This window comes from Corvus brachyrhynchos, unplaced genomic scaffold (assembly GCF_000691975.1).
Source record: "Corvus brachyrhynchos isolate BGI_N302 unplaced genomic scaffold, ASM69197v1 scaffold54, whole genome shotgun sequence".
Lineage (NCBI taxonomy): Eukaryota > Metazoa > Chordata > Aves > Passeriformes > Corvidae > Corvus > Corvus brachyrhynchos.
Window position 1 is genome coordinate 2,015,106 of NW_008237902.1, and position 11,051 is coordinate 2,026,156.

General features: G+C 47.3%; 1 protein-coding gene across 2 annotated transcripts in view; it reads right to left on the reverse strand.

The window, feature by feature from the left end:
* Nucleotides 1-5,721: 5,721 nt before the first annotated feature.
* JADE2 (jade family PHD finger 2) overlaps nt 5,722-11,051 on the reverse strand; it is a 70,823-nt gene continuing 65,493 nt past the window's right edge. For both annotated transcript variants that reach the window (XM_017732978.1, XM_008632652.2), the window contains one exon: nt 5,722-10,264. In XM_017732978.1, coding sequence (XP_017588467.1) covers nt 9,402-10,264 — 863 coding nt within the window. In that variant the 3' untranslated portion in view covers nt 5,722-9,401. The remainder of the gene's footprint in view (nt 10,265-11,051) is intronic.

Here is an 11,051-nt window from a genome sequence, read left to right on the forward strand (position 1 = left end):
CGGGTACAAGCCTCCCCGGCTTTCGGTGTTTCGCGTGTCGTTCGTTCCCCCACACCAAGAGTTCAGGGTTCTGGCTTTCAGTCTGGGGTGAGTCAAACTCTCAGAGCAAAATGTAACTGAAATTGCTGCCTGTGGCTGGCTTTCCACTTGGACCAGATCGCGGGAGGACAGCCCTGCTCTGTCATGTCCTACAGGGGGACACAGTCACAGCCCCACCCTCTGGGAAAGACAAAGAGGCACAAAATGAAGAGAAGGGAACGGGGATATTTTGTCAACAAAACCCCTGCTCCTGCTGCTTCCCTTCTGAGGGCTGCAGATGCTCATTCCAGCTGGGTTTAGCCTACGGCTGAGTCTGAAAGATGTTTCAGTTGCTGCAGCAAACAGACTCCTGGTTCTTTCCAGTCATTCAGCACTGAGCCAATTCCTTCCTTATTTACCCCATCAGTACAGCCCTTCAGGTCCACAAACCTTTCCCCCAAATACCTCCTTTCCAACAAACATCTTTCATTGACACATTCACAGAAACCAAAAGGCAAAATGAGTTTGTATATGCATGACAATTTCAATTCTGCCAGCCCCCAGCATCACAGCTCTCCAGCAGCCAGCAAACACCACCCTCAGACTGGAAAATCAGCTGAAATGTGATTTTTGTGAGGGCCCCAGTGTGGTTCCTCTGGCTATCAGGCAGCACTGCCCTCAGCTTGGCCATCCCTGCCTTAGTGTAAGGTGATTCTGTTTGCTGAAGCAGCTGTTGTCCACTTAATTGTCAGGAGGTGGGAACCCTTAGCCAAAGACTTTATGAAACTACAAAAAAAAAAACAGTGAGCAGTCTCAGAAGCCAGTAATGGCATCCTATGTTCCCCCATTAGGAAGCAGAGAGTTATACTGAGTTTCAAATCTCAGGTCATGTTTTCCAACAGGCAGCTGAGAGCCAGGGGCAGCAGTGACATCTCCCTTGGTGTCAGGTGGGGCTGTTACTTCATCACTGAATATCCTCTAATGCTTGGGATGGAAAACACTGCAGATCCCTCTCAGGGGGGCTAGTGGGATGGTGGGAGGGAGCTGTGGTTGCTGGTGGAGTGAGGTCTGCACGGCAACTCTCAGCATATTCTCAGCTCTGGTTGTGTCAGTGCCACACCATGCCCTCGCCGCTCTCAGCCTGTGCCCCTGGAGCTCAGCTATTTATACTCCTTTATTTATACTCTTTCTTCCTCCTTGTGTGTTTGTATGAGCCAGTTTTGGACCTGTTGTGCACCACACACAGAGGACTGGGGAGATGCTCACAGGCTTCAGATCAGAGCAGTGACCTAAGTCCTCACAGCTCAGCAGACATCTGGCTCTTGCTCTGCCAATAAATGCGCCTTGTGGCTGACTGTGCCTTGGCATCCTTGTGATTCAGCCTAAAATATCAGCCATGGGTCCTTTTGCTACTAGAGGAGAGCTGGTGCCAAGCAGGTGATGCTGGTGACACAGGGATGTGTGTCCCTAACTTGCCTCTGGCCATACAGTGATGCTGCTTGGCCCTGTGCTGCTCTGGAGCTGCTCCCTGTGTGGAGGATTTAAAAACCTGATTGGAACCAGCTCATTCCCCATGGCTCTCCAGAACATCCCTTCAGAGGGAGGCTGGACTGTGCCAGGTCTGTGTGCTGGTCTCTCTGTGTGTCAAGGACTCCTCTGTCCCCCAGCATGGCACCTGGCTCAAGCTGGCTTTGGGAATGCATGGCACAAGGGCTGGCATCCCTGCTGCTGTGCTTTATCCCCCAAACTTACTCATTTTAAAGCTGGAGCTTCAAAAATTGCTGATTTCCCTCTTTTAGAAATGCTTTATTTATCCTGCTTTCTTATTAAGGGCAGGAATTCATCCCCCGCCTGCCGGTCGCTCCGTGGAGTGTCAGTGTTATTTGTGGTATCCCATACAACAAACACCTATTTATAGCTGAGCATTCTTGGAAGGGGTTTTGGTACCTTGTTTTCTGCAGGGAATTTTCTCTCTTGCAGGGTACTGCATTCCAGCCTGCACAGGGAGATGTCTGGATGAAGGCAGAGCACGTGGCAGGTCCATTCCCACATGGATGGCTGGTGTCCTCAGCATCTCTCTCCTGAGAATAATCTTCCCAGGAATTATGGCTGCAGATGTATTATTTTGCTTTCTTGACCTGCCGTTTTTTTCCTTGGAAAGATTCCATTTCATTGATCCGACCATTTGGAGCTCATTGCAGGGCTGCTAATGACCAGGTGTAACAGCAGTATTTTAACCTCTGCATTTTCTCTTCATGCTCAGTGTCAGCATTATAAAGTACCACTTAAAATATAAGCACAGGCAGTCAATTACATTAATCTTTATTACATCTGAATGTACAGCAGCTACTCCTGAAGAAAAACACTGTGTCTGATACTCAGCAGAGTGGGTTTAGCTGGGAAACACCATCCCAGCACTTCAGGAAATGCCAAAATCCCACCACCTTGGGAAACTCCATCCCACCACTGCACAGACCAGCAGAGCTCAGACTTCCCCAGGGCTCGTTTCTCAGGGCACCCACAGCACAAACAACACCTCCAGCACCTGACTTCTGATTTTGGAAAGGAGTTGCATTCCTCTCACCTCCTATTTCCCCTATAACCTCTGCTGTTTGAATGATTTCTACCCGATGGCAGACAAGGTCCAGGATCTGTACCCATAGCACCCTCCCATGGATGAGGGATGATATGGGCAAAGCTGTGGGCTCACTCTGTCCCCCCAAAACTTGGCCAGGGGCTAAACACCTCTCCACCATGACTTAATGGTGGATCTCCAGTATATTTGGCCATCTCAGGAGAAGGAAGAGCTGCCTGCAACCAATACCAGTCCCAACTTATCCCCAAGCTAAGTTGCCATGGGAAAACGTACCTGATTAAACCCTCCATGAAAAAATGCCTGGTTAGACCCTCCACAAGTCTATTTTTCACTTGTGCATTAAACGAACAGGGAATGAGTTTGTCAGATAGAGTTTGGGATGGGCAAGATGGCAGAGGCAGCACTTGTGAAACCCTCTGAATCAGCCAGGGTCGACATTGCCTGCAGTGGGACTTTTCCCTTGTTTTGTGGGTTAGTCATAGGTTTGTTTATTTCTTTAGAGATTTTTTTTCTTATTCATCTGTTGCAATCACAGCAGACACATCATTTCACAGCCCTACATGGAAATCTGAGACCAAGGAACTATTTTTAGGGCACAAAATGTCTCCCCTAAATGTATTAACTTTGGAAGAGTAAATATTAAATATGGCCTCATCACATTAGAGGCATTTATGCAGAAGTACAGCACCAGCAGTTTTAATGGTTAGGGGAAATTATGTTATACCACCAGCACTTAATCAAACACAATAAAACAAGGTCTTACTGCAATTCTTCCAGGATAAGCTGAAGGAAAATTAATTCCTTTCCACATCCATTGCTAATGATTTACTGACACTGGGGCATATTTCACCCATTAGTATTTATGGTGGCACTTGCAATACTTACGCAAAACATACAGGGACTAGCCTAACATTTATTTTGCAATTAAATTGAAATGATTCTTTGGCTACTCACTCCAAACCGAGGCATTCAGCACCATCTGTGATGAGGATACTATAAGCAAACCCTGAGTGAGCACCCTAGGGAAGCCCTATGTGCTCAAACTGCCTACAAATAGATATTTTTAATAATAGCTTTTTAGTAAGTTTATTGGGGAATAATTTCTCAGGATGGGCTCTAGGACAGTGTGGAGCTGCTGGTGGAGCCCCAGTACCCCAGGTCTGTCTGTCCCTGCTCTGTTGAGTGCCTGGAAAACCAGCAGTGCCCTTGTGGCTGGTGGCTCTCCCCTGGTGATGGTGATGGGCAGCGGGGTGGCTGCCTGGGTTCGGTACCCAGGGTTTGGGTCCTGGCCTTGTGGAACTCCCTCCTGCACCTCACTCCTTCAAAAGCCAGCTTGGGGTTTAGAAGGTGTCTGTCTAAACAGAAAAATGTCAGATGTGAGCTGCAGAGCTGTTCTTGGTGAGTTGGTTTTGTTGTCAGCTTGGTTATTTTATCTCCTGTGAAATGGGCTCAGTGGGAGGGGACGCAACGTACAGAGGTGATGTAGTCTTTTTAGCAGCCCAAAATTCTCTCTATGTGCAGGCATTTTTGTTCCATTGCCCATTTCCACGATACATCCAACTAGACCATCCCAACCATCTTGTCTAATGCAGGTGCCAAAAGGCAGGGATGCATCTCCCCAGGAATTTGGCTAGCTCTCTCTTCCATGAGCCTTAAATATTTTGGAGACAAAATTGTTGCCAGTTTGTGAAGATGATGCCTCATGTTCTCCAGCATCAGATCTCTGAGATCCATCTGGGCTTGGCATTACCCCCTTGGACATTTTGAGGCTGGGAAGGGGGCTGCTGTTTGGGGTTAAACTGCAACACGCAGGCTGGCCTTGCTCCCTGCTTTATGGAATTGAACTCCTGAATATCTCCCTGCCTAGAACAGGTGAAAAACTTAATAGAGAAGGCTACACTTTAACTGGCTTTTTGACAGGTTCATGAGTGTTGCTGTGGGCATCACACCTGCACCGAGGGGCTCTTGGGACCAGACAGGAGTCTGGGGTGCCTGGAGAGCTGTGAGTAAGAGCACAGCCCAGTAACCAAATTCGTAGTTTGCAATAAACCAATCTGTTGCCTTTTCATTGAAGAGCTACATGTAAGGCCATGGTAGTTGTCTCCACCCCCCAGAAGACCCATCTCAGATGAATAGTTTTGCTCCCTCTTCACTGTGCACCATGATCTGCCTGATTAATCAGTTCACTAACAAATTTACTGAAGTATGTCTAATAAACAGCTCATTTTCCTTCAGCAGCTTGGGCACTTTCACAGAAGAAAAATGTGCCAGTAAAAGCCAAAGAAGGTAGAAGAGCCATTCCTTGATGACTCGAGTATTTGCTGAAGCAAGGCAAGCACCCTTACGTGTGGCCTCCAAACCAGCCAAGCATGCACGGGAAGATGTGGATCCCACTCATTTTTTAAAGCTGTGTGATGAACCCTGTGCTCCCACCACACTCCACAGGTGGAGGGTCAGGCCCTAAACCACAGCCCGTATCAGCAGAATCACAGAATGGCTTGGGCTGGAAGGGACTTTGGAGATCATACAGTTCCAATCCCCTTCCATGGACAGGGATGCCACTCACTAGATCAGGTTGCTGGTTGGTATCAGCAGGATACAAGGAATGTCTTACAAACAGGAACACATTGCTGGAGTATTTTGGATTTCACAGCTTGCTTTTGCTCCCATGAATAGCAAATCTTAGCAGTGTGTTTCCCTGCCTGTTACACTAGCTCCTGGTGCAAGAAGCTGTTCCTCTGAGCATCCTGTCTTGCAGCAGGACTTCCCCTGCGGGCTTTGCTCCAAGTCTTCAAAACAAGACATAAATATCCACAAGAAAGGTGGCTACCTTGAATTATAGAAACTTTCAGGCATGGGAAACCTTGTGAACATTCTCTTGCTTGGGTTTGCCCTTCCAGCTGTGACAAATGTCTCCAGCTGTGTTTCCCAAGAGGTGGCTGAGATTTGGCAATGGAAATGTCAACGGAAATACAACAGAAGTTCAAAAATTTGCTACTTACAGGCAGAGTGGCTGCATCAGCAGGGCTGGATTAGCCCTGCATCCCCACAGAGCTCATCCCTGGGATGAGTTTGCTCTGTGTGACCATGCTCACACCAACACGAGGTACACAGAAAACACTGCTTTATTGACTGCATTTGCCAACACACTGAGGAATGCAAAGGGGTTTTTTTTCATAAGCAATGGGCCATGGTCCCAATGTGTATTAAAGCATACACTGTATCTAAACAGGATGAAAATAATGGCAGACAGAGCTATTCCAAGGCAACACAAATAGCATGCATAATACAGTCTCACACAGAACAAGTTTGATAACATTATATTGCTTTAAGGATTAACTAACATGGAAAATGTACAAAAAGGAGAAATAGGTTTTTGCATTAATGAAAAATACATTTTTTCTCTACAAAGGAATTTCTAATACAAGAAAATAAATATTGCAACATAAGCCAAAAATAATTTAAAATTGCTCTTTTCAATATATTTTCAATATTTCTCTTTTGTATTAACAAATGGCACATCACGTTCTTTGAAACAAAGAAAACAGAAGGGTTTCTCCTCCTGCGACATTCATATCGTTTCCTGTAACTGATGTGAAGTGGGTTGTTTTGAATGTGGAATGGCGCAAACTGCAGGGGATTTCCTTAAAGAACAACCAAACCTCATGCTCTGCCCTGTAGCAGCATCCTCCTGCATCCTGCATCCCTCTTGGCTCTGTTCTGCATCCGACCTTGGGGCAAGCTCCATGGGACAGCAGGCATCCTAACTCCGTAAAATAGGTGCAAGCAAAAAAAAAACCAAAAAAAAACCCCAAAAAACAAAACAAAAAAAGATGGGCGTGGGTAAAATGGGAGTGTGGAATGGGAGCTGTCCTGTGGAAACTCTCTCAAACATCGGGGTTGGGGCTGGTGTGGGGCTGTGCTCCATCAGGGAATGCTGCTTTCTGCATCCTCATCTCGACAGCAGCTGCTTCTCCAAGGAAACAGGTGCTCTTACAGTGCAAATGTCGATTCCTGCAGTTTATACATCTTAAAAGATAACATTTCTGTACTAAAATAAACCTTTTTTTTCTTCTCTTTCTATTCATTTCAAAATACATTTACATTAACATCAAAAATATTTTCCTTGTGCATTTTCTCTCCAGAACACCAGACTCCCCTGCTCCGAGGACACTCCAGGCAGGGGGATGCTCTGGGGTGGCTGCAGCCATCCTGCCATGGTCCAGCCCTTGCTCAGCCCCGCAGCTCACCAGAGCCCTTTTCCTCCTGTCTATTCCCTCCATCCCATTCTTCTCCCTGTGCCCCACCAGCTCCCTTAGCTTTCCTCCCCCCCATCTCCTGATGGCAAAACACGATGCCTGATGTTTTGGGAGTGTTTCAAACTGTGTTACTGCCCAATGCTGGCGGTGCCAGGTCGGTTGTTCTTTAAAGTTTCCCCCTTTTTGCTTTCCTGTACTGAGAAGACAAGTAGTGCAGAAGCTGATGAATGGAACTGTGTACAGTGAAATTTGTGGATTGCTTTTTTTTTTAATCATAATTGAGTGAAGCACACTGAAGCAAGATTCATTAAAAGGCAGCATATTGATTATTGTTATGACTTGTATACTAAGATACTGGAGCTAAAGCTAGCAAGCCTGATAAGATAAACTAAGTCCTATTTACTGTATTTAACATTATCTGAACATACTGAGCCTTAATTAATGAGCGGATTTTCATTTCCAACCTCAATGGATTATGCTAATTTATAACAAAGGTGGCTCCTGTTTTGTTGGTATTTTGCTGTTTTTTTGTTTTCTTTTTTTTTCCACTAATAACTTGTGTCACATTTTTCCCATCTGAGGAAGATTCCTTCCCAGGCACGGTCAGTCTCAGCCAGGTGAGTGTTGGGCTTAGGCAGGGCTGGGCATCCCACCCAAAGCCCCCACCACTTGCCGTGCCTGGGATCAGCTGGGCTGTCATCGCTGATCTTTGCTGCAATTTTATCAATAATAAGGACTTTGGAAGGCTGATAAAGATGATGATCTACTCTAAAACATCAATTGAAATAGTCTCAGTTTCAAAAAGAAAGCTCACAGTGAAATGAGCAAAAAGCATCGGAAACCAAAACGGCAGGATGCGGTCTTGGAGCAGCAGCATCCCTCGGAGCAAGCTTGGAACCTAACGCCGCAGCAGTGTGGTATGAGCGTGTCTTTAGTCCTTGGTTGCTAAATAACTTCCAATTGTTTTTCATAATGACAAGTTTCCGGTTTCTGGCTGTGCTGCTTGACTGTCAAAATATTTCTTTGGCATCCACAAAATTCTTTGACTGATTGGTTTGACAATTGCAAGGTTTTTTGTTTAGTGATGGGTTTAACCGGTTGCAGAAGTGTCCCAGGTTTGGGTTGGTTGGTTTTTTTTTGTGGTTTTTTTTTTGTTTTTTTTTAAACATTTTTTATTTTTAAAAAACAACAACAACAAAAGTTTCAGTGAATTCCTTTTTTTTTTTGTTCCCTGAGCTCACACTGGGGTCACTCCAATAAAACACGTAGCATGACTTAACTGTGACCTTTGAAGCCAAAACCGAAGTAATGGTGCAATTAAGTGCAAACATGGAAATTCGCCTGACTTATAGGTAACATGGGCTTTTAAACAACATTTAAGGCTTATTGGGGACATTTTATGCATTAAATTATTGTAATATTTATAATGTCAGCTTCTGTGAATCACCCCTCCACAACGAGTCAACAGCTTGTAACCAGGATTTAAGGTAAAAAAAACCAAACCAAAACAAAGGATGGAGAGGAATAAATTCACCATTTCCATTGTAGCATTTAGTAGGAAAACACAATGGTGGTGGCAAGGGTTGTCATTTCCCCTCAGTGACAGCAAATTTGGCCTTGGGGCCATGGTTTTGGTGTGCAAGGGGGATTTCAAATGTGCTGCTCTGGCATGGTGAGACCACGGCAGCACTGGAGAGAAGCACGGGCAGAAAAAAATCGCTCAACCTCCCAGGTTACACCAACCCTGACTCCCCACGGTGGTTTTAAAGGATGCGTTCCTCCTCCATCCTGCCCCACATTTCCATTTTCCACTTGCTGATCCATTCGCCTGAATAAATCACTTCAGTGTTTCTAACAACCTCAACAGGGGCAAGGACAGGGAGGAATTTTGCATCCTGGCTCCTGGACGGATCCCAACCAGATGGAAAAGTGAAGGGAAAAATAATGACCAAGGGTTTTTTTCCCTAAAAATAGAAATATAACATTGCTCTCTTCCACCCCAAGCGTTTTCCTCCAACAAGCTTTTTGTGCTTTAGTCATTATTTATTTTAGAATCACTTATTTTGCTTCCTTGTCTCCGCACACACAGGTGGGAATTTCCCCTCCCACAGCTGGCCACTGCCGGACCCTCTTACTCGCTCCCTGCTCTGAGGGCAACCATCCCAGGCAGAAATCTGCCCCTCATTAAATAATGCCCATTAATTGAACTGTCATCCCTGCAGAAAGCACAGGTACCGGCACCCTCCACCCTCTCAGCAGCCTCGGCATCGGTCCTGGGGGGTGCCGGCTTGCGTTCCCGGGAACTGAGGTCCGGCAGGGAGCCTGGGAGAGACCACTGCTGTCACAGTCATTGATGTCGGTGAAGCTGAAGCTGTATCTCAAGCATATCGAGAAGAGAAAGACAACAGTGCTGAATTTCCAACTATATACACATATTAAAAACCCCCCTCGCTGTGATACCAGGCAGAAATTGGACATGGCAGTTGGAACTGGGTTGAGGCCTCATCGAGCCGGTGTGGTTGGATGAGTTAGGATGCCAGGATGCTCATCCTGACGATGTCCTCACCGGCTGCATCCAGCTGGCCCCGCTGCGCCCGGCCACTGCGGGACTCCCCGTCTGAGTCGCTCATCTCGGCGTCGGAGAAGTATCCGTCCGTGTCGGCGTCGAAGCGACGCAAGGGAGCTCCGCCAGCGCCGTCCGCCTTGGGGGGCTGCGACCGCCGCGCCCCCCGGCTCTCCTTTGGTAATTTGAACCGCACGATGGTTTTGGGGCTACCTACGGAGTCAGGCACTTTGGCCGCAGGGCCGGGCTCTGTCTGAGCGCAGCGCGGCGTCTCCTCCTCCTCCTCCTCCTCCTTGCTGACGCAGCCCCGTGTCCCAGCAGGGGGGTGAGGCTCGCTGGTTTTCTGGAGAGAGCCCTTCTTGGCCGCCTTTTTGGCCTCGCCCGTCCCTTTGCGGTCGGTGGGAAGCTTTGCTGCCCCTTTTTCTGACTTGCTTGGTCTGGAATCCAGAGCGAAGGGCTTGGCAGGATCATCCGACAAGTTGCTGGCATTGTTAGTCCAGGGCTCTGAGCCCTCCGGGTGGCCCCCACCCACTGCAGAGGGGCTGCTCCTCGGCAGCTTTTTCTTAGTGTTCGTTCTCGTTCTGCTTTTCACTTTCTTTGTGGTCTCACTCTGCCTGAATGGGGACCTGAGGGAATGGTCCATCATGAAGCTCAGCAAGGTTTCCTCATCCTGGAGGAGCTCCTCGGAGAGGCCAGGGGTGCTGTCCTCGTGGTGGGCATTGTTGAGTGACCACTCGCTCATTGCCATGTTCTCCGCCGTGATCTGCACTGACTGTGCCAACCAGCTGTTGAAGAAGGTCCCATCGATGGGGAAGGAGGTTGACAAGCCTGGGAAAAACAAGAGTGGAAGATTGCCTCAGAAGCCAGAAACATTCATGTTGCCCTCTGTCATCATCACCTACTCCACCTAAACTCCCTGGCACTGGAGAAACACTCAAGAGATCAACTATAATGCACCACATCCAGACACAGAGGAGGGTTTACTCCAGCACCAGTGCTGAATTTGGGGTTCATTGAGGTCGCAGCACAACAACCCAAGCAGTCCCTCACATCCAGCTCTCCATGAACCTTCCTGAATCCAAACCAAGCATCTTCCTTCAGCAAAGATGACAAGCAATGACATATCCCAGCACAGGTGGAAACATTCTTGTGCAAAAGTGGAAGACAAACAATTCAAGTGTAAGTTGAAAAATGTGGTGACAGAGCAGGACTTGTGCCCAGGCAAGGGGTGACAGGTTCCCCAAGAAGCAGCTGCTGCCAGGCCACCACCAGAGCCAAGCAGCCGGTGTGGTGATGGGACCACTGCTACATCTGCACGTCTGAGAACATCTCAAAAGATGTGGAAACTGAAGAAGAGGAGCAGAGATGAAGGCTGGAATGGAAAAAACAGAAAAACTTCCTGATAATGATCATTGAGAGCAAGAGTGAGCACTGTGGGCGGGGCTAATTGGGTCCGATTAGCAATGGGAAAGGTGCACACCTACACAGGCACAGGCAGTTTTAATCTCTGAAACAGAAACCCATGGGTTCAGCATCTGAGTTGGTTTTATGGAAGGAGGAAAAATGAAGTTTGATTTTGGATTTCAGGAAGAGCTTTCCTTTGAAACAGCCAGTC